The sequence below is a fragment of the Carcharhinus amblyrhynchos genome, chromosome 29, assembly GCF_965287045.1.
Source record: "Carcharhinus amblyrhynchos chromosome 29, sCarAmb.v2.hapA, whole genome shotgun sequence".
NCBI lineage: Eukaryota > Metazoa > Chordata > Chondrichthyes > Carcharhiniformes > Carcharhinidae > Carcharhinus > Carcharhinus amblyrhynchos.
The window spans coordinates 35,281,429-35,298,786 of NC_137352.1; the positions used below are offsets into that span (position 1 = coordinate 35,281,429).

The 17,358-nt window shown below is 46.0% G+C and overlaps 1 protein-coding gene across 1 annotated transcript in view; it reads left to right on the forward strand.

Annotated features, from left to right (window-relative positions):
- tespa1 (thymocyte expressed, positive selection associated 1) overlaps positions 1 to 13,471 on the forward strand; it is a 71,865-nt gene extending 58,394 nt beyond the window's left edge. Inside the window, exons 9-10 of the mRNA XM_080214704.1 lie at positions 10,636 to 10,844; positions 12,298 to 13,471. Coding sequence (XP_080070830.1) covers positions 10,636 to 10,844; positions 12,298 to 13,043 — 955 coding nt within the window. The 3' untranslated portion in view covers positions 13,044 to 13,471. The remainder of the gene's footprint in view (positions 1 to 10,635; positions 10,845 to 12,297) is intronic.
- The last annotated feature ends 3,887 nt before the right edge of the window (positions 13,472 to 17,358 follow it).

Here is a 17,358-nt window from a genome sequence, read left to right on the forward strand (position 1 = left end):
AAGTTTCTGAATCAGAGGTGGATGGCCCAGCACAGCAGGACGACACCCGCCCCCAACCTTCATCAGAAGATGTAGATCCCATGCAACAGGAGGAGGGAGACCACAAAGGGCTCTGGATAAACGTGATCAACAAAAATCGAAAGCTTGAAGGCCCCAGTGGACAACAAGTGGCTCAGCATCAAGGTGGCATGGGAACCACAGAAAGCCAGACCACCTACAACAAAACATTTTAAGGCAAGGATAGATACATTTTTGATTAAGAAAGGAATTAAGAGTTATGGTGAGCGGGTGGGTAAGTGGAGCTGAGTCCATGAAAAGATCAGCCATGATCTTATTGAATGGCAGAGGGGCTGGACGGTCTTCTCCTGCTCCTAGTTCTTATGTTCTTATCTGGGGAACATCTAGTCAATTGGAGCAGCAGCGCGATCAAGGCTCCCCAGGCCCTGGAAACTACAAGCAAAAACACCAAGAGCAGCAACATCCCAGATCAGCCTGCTACCCCGACACCAACTGAGGGCTACAAACCCCGCAATGTCACCCAGTCGAGGTTATGGACCCGATGCAAAGCCAGACAACTTCTTCAGCCCAGCAACCTTGAAGAAATCTTTCAGCGCCGCAGGAATGTAGCAACTTGAGGCAGATATGTGAAAGACTCGGGACTTTTGAGACTGGTAAAACTATTTAACTTAAAATGGAGTTAAAAATAGCATCAATTAATGTGCAAAAGTAATAAAGACACTTTGAGATGTGCGACCAACCTGACCTTCCCGGCCAATATCAAGGCTGACCCGCTGTTCCTGCAGGACTGTGGGAAACCCCACCCCAGCAGCTACAGGCGCTGGGCGAGTGTGTGGTCCCACGGACCGTCCATCTGGTCAGGCGGGAACGACTGCTGTTCCTCCGGCCTAGACATTCTGCTGCGAGGGAACAACTTCACCATCTCCGAAGTTAGGGAGGTGGTGGGAGGCCGCCTCCTGGTGGCAGACGTCACCTTCAGGAGCCGCCATCTCAGGCTGGTTAATGTGGATGCTCCGGGCCGTCAGGACCGAGAGGCTGAGCAGCTGCTGCTGCCGCTCACCACCTCCAGGCCGATCACCCTGGGTGGGGATTTTAACTGTGTTATAGACACAGCCGGCCGATCCAGCAGGGCCGAAAACAAACTGGACCCTACGTCCAGACTCCTGCTGGAGACGGTCAAAGATACCAAGCTGCTCGACGTCTTCAGCAACCCAGCAGACGGAGCGCGGCGCAGATACACGTGGTCACAGCCAGACGGGTCTGTCTGCTCCAGGATTGACCTCCTGTTTGTGTTCCACGTGCTCACGGTCAGGTCCATTGATTCTTCTCTAACTACTGCCTCCTACTGGTCAACTATCACCCACAGGAAAATCAGAATGTGGCCAGAGGACGCTTTTATATTAATTTGTTGGGACACGGGCGTTGCTGGCCAGCCAGCATTTATTGCCCCCAGTTGCCCTTGAGAAGGTGGTGGTGAGCTGCCTTCTTGAATCGCTGCAGTCCACAAGCGGTGGGTTGACTTACCATCTGGGAGGGAATTCCAGGATGTTGATCCATTGACAGCAAAGGAATGGTGATATATTTCCAAGTCAGGACGTGAGTGACTTGGAGGGGAACTTGCAAGGGGTGGTGTTCCCATGTATCTGCTGTCCTTGCCCTTCTCGATGGAAGTGGCCTTGGGTTTGGAAGGTGCTGCCTATGGCTCTTTGGTGAGTTGCTGCAGTGCACCTTGTAGATAGTACACACTGCTGTAACTGAGCGTCGGTGATGGAGGGAGTGGATATCTGTAGATGTAGTGCCAAGCAAATGGGCTGCTTTGTCCTGGATGGTGTCAAGCTTCTTGAGTGTTGTTGGAGCTGCACCCATCCAGACAGGTGGGGAGTATTTCATCACATTCCTGATTTGTGCCTTGTAGATGGTGGACAGGCTTTGGGGAGTCAGGAGGAGAGTTACTCACCACAGTATTCCTAGCCTCTGATCTGCTGTTGTGGCCATTGTGTTTGTACAGAGAGTCCAGTTGAGTTTCTGCTCAATGGTAACTCCAAGATGGGAGATTCAGTGATGGTTACACCATTGACTGTCAAGTGTCAGTAGTTTGAGTATCTCTTATTGGTGATGGTCATTGCCTGGCATTGGTGTGGCACGAATGTTATTTGCCACTTGTCCCCCCCAAGCCTGGATATTGTCCAGGTGTTGTTGTATTTGAACATGGACTGATTCAGTATGTGATGAATGGTGCTGAACATTATGCAAACATCCCCTTACGGTGGAGGAAAGGTCATTGATGAGCAGTGAAGATTGGTGGACCTAGGACTCTACCCTGAGGGACTCCTGCAGAGATGTCCTGGAGCTGAAATGACTGACCCTCCATAGCCACCTTCCTATGTACCAGATATAGAAACATAGAACATTACAGCACAGTACAGGCCCTTTGGCCCTCAATGTTGTGCCGAGCTATGTCTAAACCCAAGATCAGTCTATCCCCTCCCTATCATTCTGGTGTGCTCCATGTGCCTATCCAGTAACCGCTTGAAAGTTCCTAAAGTGTCCGACTCCACTATCACAGCAGGCAGTCTATTCCACACCCCAACCACTCTCTGAGTAAAGAAACTACCTCGGACATCCCTCCTATATCTCCCACCATGAACCTTATAGTTATGCCCCCTAGTAACAGCTACATCCACCCGAGGAAATAGTCTCTGCACGTTCACTCTATCTATCCCCCTCATCATCTTATAAACCTCTATTAAGTCACCTCTCATCCTCCTCTGCTCTAAAGAGAAAAGCCCCAACTCCCTCAACATTTCCTCATAAGACCTACCCTCCAAACCAGGCAGCATCCTGGTAAATCTCCTCTGCACTCTCTCCAATGCTTCCACATCCTTCTTACAGTGAGGTGACCAGAACTGAACACAATATTCCAAATGTGGTCTCACCAAGGTCCTGTATAGTGCAGCATAACCCCACGGCTCTTAAACTCAAACCCCCTGTATGATTCCACCTCCCCCCTCCCCATTGATTCCAGTTTTGCGAGGGCCAAGTGATGCCACACTTGGTTGAATATGGCCTCGCTGTCAAGGGCTGTCACTCTCACCTCTGGAATTCAGCTCTTTTGTCCATGTTTGAACATAGAATCTGGATGTAAAACTCTTGAGAGAACAGAGAACTTCAAGGAACTCTAAAAGGTTGGAGAACTGTAAAACCCTTCTTTGACTCTCCATCGTTCTGGTGGGAAGAAATCAAGGGGAGCATCTAAAGGTTCTTCATCCATAAAGGGGTTCAGATAGTGAGAGAGAAAAGAGGGGAAATGTCCCAACTCCAGGAAAGAATGCTGAATCTGCTCCAAGTACAGTCGATGGGTGTGGGGGGGCATCAATGTCAAGGAAGATCTCCGGGAGGTGAAGAGCCAGCAAGCCTTGTTCTTTGCCTCAGAGGCCTCCAAGGTTATCTTCTGATCCAGAGTCCGCTCGTGTTTCTTCGTCTGTGATCAGCAGCCGAAAGGAAGGAGACGGCTCTGGAAAGTCATCGCAGTCTGACATTCTAAGGATTTGCAAATCCTTCTATGCCGGACTGTGTGACCTGAAGCCAACAGACAGCACGGCCTCCTTTCCTATTGTCTATCATGACAGTCTTAGACAACGGCGAGCGGGAGAGCCTGGAGAGACCGGTATCTCTGGATGAGCTAACAAAGTCCGTTGAGTCCTTTCAGACAAGTAAAACTCCACAAAGTGACGGCTTACCAGCCGAATTGTAGTCAGTGTCGTGGGACTGGATCACCCTAGACATGCTGGAAGTAACGGAGAGCATGCTTCCAGCTAGCAGCATGCCAGAGTCATGAGGAAAGACATCATTACCCTCAGCTACAAGCAGAAGGAGGAAGGGAAGAAATTAGTAATGGGCGACCCATTTCACTGCTAAATGTTGACGATAAAATTCTAACCAACATCATCGCCAATCCGGTCAGGTCTGCTCGGATCAGTCCTGCTCTATTCCCAGCAGGAAGACCTCACATTACTCAGGGATAAGATTGTCTGTGTGCAGGACAGGGGTGTGGATGCTTGACTCGTCAGCAAGGACCAGAAGAAGGCGTTTGACAGAACATCACACATAATAGATGTGCTCTCCAAAATGGATTTTGGGGAGGGAATCGGCAATTGGATCCAACCGCTCCTCAGTGTTAATCAATGGGTGGGAATCAGAGAGGTTTCACATCAGGTCTGGAGTCAGGTAGAGCTGCCCTCGCTCCTCCATTCTTTTTGTGTGTTGCATTGAACCCTTTGCCCAGTCCATCTGAAAGGACCCAGGCATTAAGGGGTTACAAACCCAGGCAGCAGAGGCTCGCAGGTCAAAGCTTCCCTGTACATGGATTCTGCTCAGAACTGTTATCTGTTTGAAGGCTTCCCCAAGACCATCAGTTCAAAATGGCCTTGGGAGGCAAGAGAGAAGCTTCGGGAACTGGACTGACAGATCCTTTGTCCCTTTCACCATCAGGGCATTTGACCTTAAGATCTGGAGATATGGTTTGGAGCGGTGAGGGCATGTGCCAAAAACTGGGAAGAGCGCATCACCAAAGTAAGGCAAATATTGGGCATGTAGGAGCAACCTTATCACCGGTAAAATCCGAGTTATCCAGTGAGGTTCTCTGTCTTGCTAAATGTAGCGCAGGTTTGGCCAATACCCAGCAGGAATCGGCCAATCAGCTCTTCGAACCTGCTCCACCATTCATTTTGATCGTGGCTGATCATCAAATTTGACGGTACAGTGGGTTACAGCGCCAGGGACCCGGGTTCCATTCCCGGTGACACAGTGGGTTAGCACTGCTGCCTCACAGCGCCAGGGACCCAGGTTCCATTCCTGGTGACACAGTGGGTTAGCACTGCTGCCTCACAGCGCCAGGGACCCGGGTTCCACTCCCAGTGACACAGTGGGTTAGCACTGCTGCCTCACAGCGCCAGGGACCCGGGTTTCATTCCCGGTGACACAGTGGGTTAGCACTGCTGTCTCACAGCACCAGGGACCCGGGTTCTATTCCCAGTGACACAGTGTGTTAGCGCTGCTGTCTCACAGCACCAGGGACCCGGGTTTGATTCCTGGCTTGGGCCACTGTCTGTGTGGAGTTTGCACATTCTCCTCGTGTCTATGTGGCTTTCCTCTGGGTACTCCGGTTTTCTCCCACAGTCTGAAAGATGTGCTGGTTAGGTGCATTGGCTGCGCTAAATTCTCTCTCAGTGTGCCCAAACAGGCACCTGAGTGTGGTTAGTAGAAAATTTTCACAGTCATTTCATTGCAGTGTGAATGTAAGCTGACTTGTGACTAATAAGTAAACTTTATTTTAACCTCATTTCACCGCCCCCCCTCCTCCTATATCCCTTGATTCCTTTAGTCCCAAGAGCTACATTTAATTTCTCCTTGAGCTCAGACAAAGTTCTGACCTCAACAACATCCTGTGGTAAAAAAGCAAATTGCTGCAGATGCTGGAATCTGAGACCAAAAGAGAAAATGCTGGAAAATGTCAGCAGGTCTGGCAGCATCTGTAAGGAGAGAAAAGAGCTGATGTTTCGAGTCCAGGTGATCCTTTGTCAAAGCTAAAGAACAAAGAACAAAATCAGCCCAGGAAACAGGCCGTTTGGCCCAACGAGCCCGCGCCGCCATCTCAACACCACCAGTCCCCCCTCTCCCCCCATGACCCCTGTCTAATGTTTTATGGCCATCCAGATTGAGGGAAACTGATTTAGGGACAATTTATTCCTGCCAATCAGCCTAACAGCACATCTTTGGGGTGTGGGAGGAAACCGGAGCACCCGGAGAAAACCCACTCAAGCACGGGGAGAATGCGCAAACTCCCACAGACACCGGCCCAAATCCATGTGTCCGCACAGCAATCAGTGATAGTCACTGAGCTGTCGTCTTGCCCAGTATCTGGTCCAGTTTAGGCACACACTAACGACATGAAGCACTAGGCCAATCCTGAACAACCAAGAGCAGCCCAAGTACGACCCATCGCGTGTAGGCTGAGAAACTGGGAGATATTTATACTGCAGGGGGAGGGAATGAAAGATGAGTCATAGCCACAGAAACCAGGGGAAAGGCTGCTAATGGCAGCCTGTGGGAGTGAATTCCACACATTCACTACCCTCTGGTTAAAGAAATTTCTCCTCACTTCAGTTCTAAATGATTCACTGCTTATCCTCAAACTATGACCTCTAGTTCTGGACTCCTCTACCAGTGAGAACATTCTTTCTGAATTTACCCTGTCTAACCCTGATAGAACTGTATAAATTTGTATGAGATTCCCTCTCACTCTCTTAAACTCCAGTGAATATAACCCTAACCAATTTAGTCTCTCCTCATGTGACAGACCTGCCATCTCAGGAATCAGCCTGGTAAACCTTCACTGTACTCCCTCTGTAGCAAGGACATCCTTCCTCAGATAAGGACACCAAAACTCCATACAATACTCCAGATGTCCTCACCAATGCTCTATACAATTGTAGCAAAACATCCCTAACCCTATACTCAAATTGTCTCAGTATGAAGGCCAACATACCATTTGCCTTCTTTACTGCCTGCTGTACCTGTGTGCTTACTTTCAGTGACTGATGCATGAGGACACCAAGGTCTCGCTGAGTGTCCGCCTCTCTCAATTTACACCCACTCCAGTAATAATCTGTCTTCCTATTATTGCCACCAACGTGGATAACCTCACATTTATCCACATTATACTGCATCTGCCATGTAGATACCCACACACTCAGCCTGTCCAAATCACACTGAAACATCTCTGTATCCTCCTCACAGCTCATCCGCCCACCCAACTTTATATCGTCTGTAAATTTGAAGATAATACATTCAATTCCTTCTTCCAAATCACTAATATATAATGTTAGCAGTTGGGCTCCGAGCACAGATCCCTGTGGAACCCCACTAGTCACTGACTGCCAATCAGAAAATGAACATTTATGCCAATTCTTTGCTTCCTATCTGCTAACCAGCTTTTGATTCATCTCAAGACTTTACCTGCAATCACATCTGCTTTAACTTTACATAATAGTCTGTTGTGTGAGACCTTTCGAAAGCCTTCTGAAAGTCTAAATAAACCACATCCACTGGTTCTCCTTGGTCAACCCTACTAGTTATAGAATCATAGAAATCATAGAAACCCTACAGTGCAGAAAGAGGCCCTTCAGCCCATCGAGTCTGCACCAAACACAATCCCACCCAGGCCCTACCCCCATATCCCTACATATTATACCCAATAATCCCTCTAACCTACACATCCTTGGACACTCAGGGGAATTTCTTAGCACGGCCAATCAACCTAACCCGCACATCTTTGGACTGTGGGAGGAAACCGGAGTACCTGGAGGAAACCCACACAGACACAAGGAGAATGTGCAAACTCCACACAGACAGTGACCCGAGCCGGGAATCGAACACAGGACCCTGGAGCTGTGAAGCAGCAGTGCTAACCACTATGCTACCGTGCCGCCCAAAAAATATATCCTCAAAAAACTCCAATATATTTGTCAAGCATGATTTCCCTTTTGATTTTGATTTGATTTGATTTATTATTGTCACATGTATTAACATACAGTGAAAAGTATTGTTTTTTGTGTGCTATACAGAGAATGCATACCATTCATAGAGGAGAAAATGAGACAATGCAGAATATAGTGTTACAGTTATAGTTAAGGTGTCAAGAAAGATCAACTTAATGCAAGGTAGGTCCATTCAAACATCAGACAGCAGCAGGGAAGAAGCTGTTCTTGAGTCAGTTGGTATGTGGCCTCAGACTTTTATATCTTTTTCCCAATGGAAGAAGGTGGAAGAGAGAATGTCCAGGGTGTGTGGGGTCCTTGATTATGTTGGTTGCTTTGCTGAGGCAGCAGGAAGTGTAGACAGAGTCAGTGGATGGGAGGCTGGTTTGTGTGATGGATTGGGCTACATTCACAACCTTTTGTAGTTCCTTGTAAATCCTTAGTAAATCCGTGCTGACTGACTATCCCATTGCCTTCCAAATGCCGAGTTATGAATTCCTTGATAAGGAACTCGAGCAACTTCTCCAGAACTGACGTCAGGCTCGCTGGTCTATAGTTCCCTATTTTCTCTCTACCTCATTTTTTGTATAGCAGGATTACATCAGCTACCCTCTGATCTGGAACTATTCCAGAATCCAAAGAATTTTGGAAAATAACAACCAATGGATCTAGTATTTCCAGGGCCACTTCCTTAAGTACTCTGGGATGAAGATTATCAGGACCTGGAGATTTATCCACCTTCAATCCCATCAATTTCCCCAAAACCATTTATCTATTAATGCTGATTTCCTTCAGCTTCTCACTAAAACATGTTTCTCTCAGCACCCTCTGGAACATTATTCATGCCTTCCTTTGTGAAGACTGAAGCAAAGTATAAATTTAATTCCTCGGCCATTTCTTTATTCCCCATTATGAATTCTCCTGTTTCTGACTGTAAGGGGCCTACATTCATTTTTGTCAATCTTTTTCTCTTTACATACCTATAGAAACTTTTACAGTCAGTTTTTCTGTTCCCTGCTGGCTTACTTTCATTCTCTATTTGTCCTTTCTTAATCAATCCCTTGGTCATCCTTTGCTGAATTTTAAACTGCTCCCAATTCTCAAAGCATTTTCTTTCTAATTTGTTTGCTTCTTCCTTGAATCTGATACTATCTCTAATTTCCCTTGTCAGCCATGGTTTGACCCCAACTCCCTGACCATTCTTGTGCCAACAGGAATAAACAACTTCTGGAGTTCACCTATTTGTTCTCTAAATGCCTGCCATTGCCTGTCCACTGTCTCTTCTTTTAATAATGTTTTCAGTTTGTCATGGCCAATTCATGCCTCATATCATCATAGATACTTTAATTAAGATTCAAGACCCTGGTCTCAGAATCAACTACATCATTATCCACCTTGACAAAGAATTCTACCATATTATTGTCACTCATCCCCAAGTGTTCTCTTAGAACTAGATTGCCAACTAATCCTTTCTCATTACACAACACCCAATCCAAGATGGCCTGCTCCCTTGTTGGTTCCTCAACATTCTGCTCCAGAAATTCCTCCTCTATTGTCAATACCTTTGAGGTCCTAATTTTCAGCTTGCTTCCTAGCTCCCTTTTATGACCTCATCCCTTTTCTTAACCACATCATCATCTTGAAAGCTGCAACTTGTCCATCAGTGATCATTTTCAGAAGGCGTTTGACAAGGTGCCTCACAAGAGGTTATTGCAGAAGGTCAGGGGGCATGGAGTTGGGGGTAGGGTGTTAGCGTGGATAAAGGATTGGCTGTCAAATAGGAGGCAGAGAGTGGGGGTCAATGGGTGCTATTCGGATTGGCGGATGGTGACTAGTGGAGTGCCCCAGGGGTCGGTGCTGGGGCCTCAGCTATTTACCATTTATATAGATGATCTGGAGGAGGGAACCGAGTGTAGGGTGTCGAAATTTGCTGATGACACCAAGATTGGTGGAACGGCAAATTGTGCGGAGGGTGTGGAGAGTCTGCAGAAGGATCTAGATAGGCTGGGCGAATGGGCCAGGAAATGGCAAATGGAATTTAATATTGGCAAGTGCGAGGTGGTCCACTTTGGTAGGAATAATGGTAGGAAGGACTATTACTTACGTGGCGAAAAACTGCAGCAGGCGACGGTGCAGAGGGACCTCGGGGTCCTTGTGCATGAGTCGTAAAAACCCAGTCTGCAGGTGCAGCAGGTGGTCAGGAAGGCAAATGGGATGCTGGCCTTCATAGCGAGGGGGATTGAATATAAAAGTAGGGAGGTCTTGCCGCAGCTGTATAGGGCACTGGTGAGGCCGCAGCTGGAGTACTGTGTGCAGTTTTGGTCGCCGCACTTACGCAAGGATATTTTGACCTTGGAGGGAGTGCAGAGGAGGTTTACTAGGCTGATTCCGGAGTTGAGGGGGTTGAGCTATGAGGAGAGACTGAATAAACTAGGCTTGTACTCGTTAGAGTTTAGAAGAATGAGGGGAGATCTCATTGAGACGTATAAGATGTTGAATGGGATGGATAGGATAGAGGTGGAGAGGCTCTTCCCGCTCAGAAAGCACAGTAAGACTAGGGGGCACAGCCTCAAGATAAAGGGGGGCGGTTTAGAACGGAGTTGAGGAGGAACTTCTTCACTCAAAGGGTGGCGAATCTCTGGAATTCTCTGCCCGTTGAAGTGGTGAAGGCTGCCTCGCTCAATATTTTTAAGACACGAGTTAATGGGTTTTTGATAGGCAAGGGGATTAAGTGTTATGGGGAGAAAGCGGGAAAGTGGAACTGAGACACGACAGATCAGCCATGACCTTATTCAATGGCGGGGCAGGCTCGAAAGGCTAGATGGCCTACTCCTGCTCCTATTTCTTATGTTCTTATGTTTATGGAGCAGAAACAAGACCAGCATTTCATTGATTTCATTCAGATGCCAGAATGGCAATTTAATTTCTGACTGTGAAGGTTTCCTGATCACTGGGTTCAGGGTTATATTTACATCAAATGAATTTGTGTGATTATCCACCAAGCCACACACACACTCTCTTATTCTCCTTCACACCTGTTGAATTGTATTTGCTCAGTTTGAATATTCTTTGTTCACAGTGTCTCTGAAATTTTGGATATGTACAAAGAAGATCCCGAGGAGATTCTATATAACCTCGGCTTTGGAATGGAAGAGCCCAATATTACAGCAAAAATTCCATCCCGCTTTTTCAGCTATGCATCTTGTGCCAATGGAATTAACTTCAGAGTTTTCCTAGAAGCTCAGGTGAAGAGACTAGGAGAGGAAAATCCCAGTTACACACTGGCAAGTAAGTTACAATCTAGAACTAAGAATGGGAAAAGCAGTTTGGCCTATCAAAGGCCAATCTTCCTGTACCTTAAACCTCCAAATGAAATCTATCTCTCTAACATTTTTAAACATTTCTTCAAAGTTCTCAACACTCTATAAGTTTTTTTATTGATTTGTGGGACATGGGCATCGCTGGCTGGCCAGCATTTATTGCCCATCCCTAGTTGCCCTTGAAACTGAGGGGCTTGTGAGGCCATTTCAGAGACCATTGCTGTGGCTCTGGAGTCACATGTAGGCCAGACCAGGTAAAGATGACAGATTTCCTTCCCTAAAGGACATTAGTGAACCAGGTGGGTTTTCTGGAAATCAACAATGGTTTCATAATCATCAGTGGATTCTTAATTCCAGATTTTCTTTTTATTGAATTCAAATTCTACCATCTACCCGGATTCGACCCGAGTTCCCAGTACATTATCTGTGTTTCTCGATTAATAATCTAGTGATAATACCACTAGGTCATTGCCTCCCCAGATTGAGATCCTTCACTAAAATTTCAGTAACAGCAATAGAAAATAATCAAACACATCGATAGAATGTTGGTCTTATCTCCATAGAGGATTAAAATGCAGGGATAGAAGTCGTGCTTCAGCTAAACAAAGCTTTGGCGAGGCTTCAGTTCTGGGGAACACACCTTTAAGAGGCTTTAGAGAGAGTTCAGTAAACCAGAATGCTACCTGGATTCAAAGTGTTAAATTACAAGGAAAGATTACATAAAAAAAGCTTGTATTCCCTAAAAGGCTAAGGGATGACCTGATCAAAGTTTCTTGTTACTAAACTTGAAACAAACCATTTTTACTAACTGGGGAGTCTCAAATTGTGAGGGAAGGAGGAGAAGGAGGGGGGTGCATAATCTAAAAATTAAAGCCAGACATTTCTGGATTACACACCAAGTGTGGTAAATATTTGGAACTCTCTTCTGCAAAGAGCAATTGATGCCAGATATATTGTTAATTTTAAACCTGTTACCATAGTATGAATAGATATATGGGTATGTATGGAGTTAGGTCAGTTGGCAGTCATGATATTGTATAGTGGAACAGGCTCAAGATGTTAAGTAGCTGAGTCCTATATTCTTATGTTCTAATTCTCCTGTCAACCCCAATTCCTATTGTATCTCCCAAGATCTCAGCATTCCTCCAATTTTGGCTCCAGCATGGACAGCTGAGCCTCCAGTTGTCCAGTCCTGACTTTCTCACTTTCTTGTCCCCCAGGAAGAATTTCCTTTTGACCAAAGGTTTGGTCAGCTGTCATGCTAATTCCTTAGTTTGTTCTGTGTAGTTTGTCAAATAATAATTGCTGTGAAGTGTCTGACAGATTTTTTTATGGAATTAAAGACATTATCAATATGAAAATTGTGCTGCAGAATTGGACAGAGGATTCTGTTTGTCTGATACGTTTGATCACCTTTGCAGGTCGGTTCCGACAAATCGAGGTTCTGACAACGATGGCAAATGCTCTGACCTCTTTGTACTCTCACGTTTCTAAGACCCCAGTGCAGAAGATCGGACCTGCCCACCAGTTTTCTTTCAGTCCTGACAAATGCATTGGAGGTGCTTCTAACAACCTGCAAGAAAGGAAGCAGCCAGCTGGAAAAGCAGTTCTGAAACTGAGAAAAACAATTACAAAGTTATGTTTATATGGAGCATCCCGGGAGTTGGAGTCTCCAAAACAAAAGACAGGGTCTCCAAGCCAAAAGAGCCCAGGACTGGAACTGTCAGGTGACCCCAGTCTTAAGACCGACTCTGCGAAAACTGAGGTGGAAAGTTCAGGAACAGTGTGTAAAGAAGCTTTCAATTCAGGAGATAGTGGTTCTCCTCATCCTGAGCTCAAAGGTGAAGGAGATCTACAAACTAATGCTGCAGTGACCAAGCTGATGTGGAGGGAGGACACTGGACGGTCCAGGCTGTATGGTTTCAGTACAGACTCTGACCAATCCTGGGAAGATATCTTTCAAGATAACCAACCGTTTTCGAATCCTACACCAATTAATTCTTCAGACACTGTTTGGAACTATGGGAAGCAATCTATTGATGTACAGGAAATTAAAACCATCTCATTGTTTCAATGGAACAGCCAGAGCAGCTCAGAAGAAAGTGAAGCTTTGAAACATGATTTGAATCTCCAAAACATTCTGCAAAGAGACCCAGAAAAACATTGACCAAAATACAAAGAATGGTGTGGAACAGCACAGAACCTCAAAGACACACCTGAGGAGGAACTGAGGCAGGTACTGACTGCGTTTACGTCAACACAGAAAGGCGACAGCTCACTACATTAAAGAAATTTGCATCTCCTTGGACTGAGAACTATTTTTTGCAGCATAAAGACATGAGAGCAGATTTGGACATGGAAATAACAGGCATTGTTAACCAACAAACCAACCATTCACAATGAACATTTTTTTGCCAGATGGATACTCAATGAAAGGGTTTCTGAATGGAACGTGGACTGAAGTCACTGTTTCCCATGTGGTAAATAGATTCAGGAGCACTTACAGGATCATATTCCTGCACAAGAGGAGGCTGTTTGGCCCATCAAGTTGTCACTAGTTGTTTTGAACAGCAATTGAATTTGTCCATTCTTCACTTATTTCACATATCGTCCATTAAATATTTATCCAATTCCAGATTGAAGGTTATTATTGAACCTATGGCCACCTGCCGATCAGTCATTCCCAACGGAACCACTCACTGTATGAAAACATTTATCCTCATAGTTCTTTTGCCAATCAAGTGGAGCCTTCAAACATTAGAACCGTCACAGAATCCCTACAGTGCAGAAGGAGGCCATTTGGCCCATCGAGTCTGCACCAACCACAATCCCATCCAGCCCTTATCACCGTAGCTCCACGTATTTACCCTGCTAGTACCCCTGACACTAAGGGGCATGGCCAATCAACCTAACCTTCACATCTTTGGAATGTGGGAGGAAACCAGAGCACCCAGAGGAAACCCACACAGACATGGGGAGTACATGCAGACTCTGCAGATTCACCCAACCCGGTCCCTGGCGCTGTGAGGTAGCAGTGCTAACCACTGTGCCACTGTACCACCAAACATAGAACCACAGAAAAGTTATAGCACAGAAGGAGACCATTTAAGAACAAAGAACAAAAACAGCCCGGGAAACAGGCCCTTCAGCCCAACGAGCCCGCGCCACCATTTTAACATTACCGGTCCCCCCCTCCATCCATGACCCTTATCTATTGTTTTTATGGCTGTCCAGATTGAGGGAAACTAATTTACGGACAATTTATTTCTTCCAATCAGCCTAACAGCACATCTTTGGGGTGTGGGAGGAAACCGGAGCACCCGGAGAAAGCCCACGCAAGCACGGGGAGAATGTGCAAACCCCCACAGACACCGGCCCAAATCCATGTATCTGCACAGCAATCAGTGATAGTCACTGAGCTGTCGTCTTGCCCAGTATCTGATCCAGTTTAAGCACACTAATGATTTGGCCTATCTTGTCCATGCCAGCCCGAGGACACACAGGTGCCTTTTCTAATCCCACCTTCCTGCATTCAACCCACAGCCCTGCAGCTAACAGCACCCAAGGTGCAGGTTAAGCTATTTTTTAAAAGAGTTTAGGATCTCTGCCTCCAACACTAATACCACCAAATCATTTTTCATGCCACCTTATTCATTTCCTTATTTCCTTTATTACTTTGTTCCTGTCTATGTTTGTCTAGGCTGTCTAATGTTTGAAGGCTCCAACTGATTGGCAGTTCTTTGCGCTATTATACACTTTCATTTTCCGTTTGATCTTTGCCTGTATTTTTCTAGACAACAAGGGTGGTCCAGATTTGGCAGTACCACTCCTATTTTTCGAGGGGACATGTCTACTTTGTACATTTAGGATCTGCTTTACAGTGCTTCCCACTGATTTATCCCCTCTCAGTCCACTTTAGCCAAATCCCTTCTCATTCCTGCAAACGTTGCTCTCCCCAATTCCAACCTCATCTCTGTCCTTTTCCGTAGTAAAGCTAACTGAATTGCAATCACTATCCTCGACTTGGTTGCCAAATGTCACTTCATCCATTTGCCCTTTTCCATTTCCCAAGACGAGGTCGGGAATTGCATCTCCTCTCTTGGATTATCACTAATTGGTTGAAAACATTTTTCCGGGACACACTGCATGAATTCTTCTCCTGCAGTTCCTCTTATTGTTTGAATCCAGTTGATATTATTGCCCTCTTGTTCTTACAGGCAGAAATTTCCCTACTTATTTGTTCTTCTATCTCCCTTTCACCATCTGTAGCCTATTCCCAGTAGTGTGACTGCCCCTTTTTTATTTCTAAGTTCATTGTTTAAAGCCTTGTTTGTTGACCTGTTTGGTTTATTATCCCTTCTCACAACTGACTTGATTCTTTAACCATTAACAGTGCCCTCCTTCTTTATCTCCCATTCTATTGTGACTGAAAACTCTATAACCAAGAATATTGAGCGGTCAATTTTGTCCCAGGTTTTGTTTATAGAAATGACATCATACTACCATGGATCTACCTGAGCCCTTGTTTGTAAAACTCCTTGCATTGAAATATAAATGATAAGAGAGGGGATTAAGGGTTATGGGGAGAGGGCGGGAAAGTGGAACTGAGCCACAACAGATCAGCCATGATCTTATTGAATGGCGGGGCAGGCTCGAAGGGCTAGATGGTCTACTCCTGCTCCTATTTCTTATGTTCTTATGTTCTTATGTTCTTAAAAAGTTTAATTCCATCAATTTCCCTTGCTGGACATTTTAGAACATAGAACATTACAGCACAGTATAGGCCCTTCAGCCCTCGATGTTGTGCCGAGCTATGTCCAAACCCAAGATCAAGCTATCCCACTCCCTATCATTCTGGTGTGCTCCATGTGCCTATCCAATAACCGCTTGAAAGTTCCCAAAGTGTCCGACTCCACTATCACAGCAGGCAGTACATTCCACACCCCAACCACTCTCTGAGTAAAGAATCTACTTCGGACATCCCTCCTCTATCTCCCACTATGAACCTTATAGTTATGCCCCTAGTAACAGCTACATCCACCCAAGGAAATAGTCTCTGCACATCCACTCTATCAATCCCTCTCATCATCTTATAAACCTCTATTACGTCACCTCTCATCCTCCTCTGCTCTAAAAGGAAAAGCTCCAGCTCCCTCAACCTTTCCTTGTAAGACCTACCCTCCAAACCAGGCAGCATCCTGGTAAATCTCCTCTGCACTCTCGCCAATGCTTCCACATCCTTCTCATAGTGAGGTGACCAGAACTGGGCACAATATTCCAAATGTGGTCTCACCAACATCCGGTATAGTTGCAGCATAACCCCACGGCTCTTAAACTCAAACCCCCTGTTAATATCCATTATCCACTTGAAGGCAACTTTCAGAAATCTGTGGATATGAACCCCAAGATCTCCCTGTTCCTCCACATTCCTCAGAACCCTGCCATTGACCCTGTAATCTGCATCCAAGTTTGTCCTACCAAAGTGAATCACCTCACACTAATCAGGGTTAAGCTCCATCTGCCACTTTTCGGCCCAGCTCTGCATCCTTTGGATGCTTTTCTGGTTGGGAGTTGGTGAATAGTAGAGTGCCGCAGGGATCGGTGCTGGGGCCTCAACTGTTTACCATTTACATAGGCGATCTGGAGGAGACGGCTGAGTGTAGGGTAACAAAATTTGCTGATGACACGAAGATGAGTGGAAAAGCAAATTGCGTGGAGGGTGTGGAAAGTCTGCAGAGGGATCTGGATAGGCTGAGTGAGTGGGCGAGGACCTGGCAGATGGAGTATAACGTTAACAAGTGTGAGGTTATCCACTTTGATAGAAATAATAGAAGGAGGGATTATTATTTAAAAGGCGAAAAGCTGCAGCATGCTACGGTGCAGAGGGACCTGGGGGTCCTTGTGCACGAATCGCCAAACCCAGTCTGCAGGTGCAGCAGGTGATCAGGAAGGCAAATGGAATGTTGGCCTTTATAGCGAGGGGGATCGAATATAAAAGTAGGGCGATCTTGCTGCAACTGTACAGGGCACTGGTGAGGCTGCAGCTGGAGTACTGTGTGCAGTTTTGTTCCCTGCATTTGTGAAAGGATATTTTGGCCTTGGAGGGAGTGCAGAGCAGGTTCACCAGGCTGATACCGGAGATGAGGGGGTTAGCTTATGAGGAGAGATTAAATAGACTGAGTCTGTACTCGTTGGAGTTTAGAAGGCTGAGGGGGGATCTTATAGAGACTTACAAGATAATGAAGGGGATGGATAGGGTAGAGGTAGAGAGATTCTTCCCGCTTAGAAAGAAAACCAGAACTAGCGGACATAGCCTCAAGATAAGGGGGGGGGGCAGTTTAGATCGGAGTTGAGGAGGAACTTCTTCACTCAAAGGGTGGTGAATCTCTGGAATTCTCTGCCCATTGAAGTGGTGGAGGCTGCCTCACTAAATATATTTAAGTCACGGGTAGATAGGTTTTTGGTAGACAAGGGAATTAAGG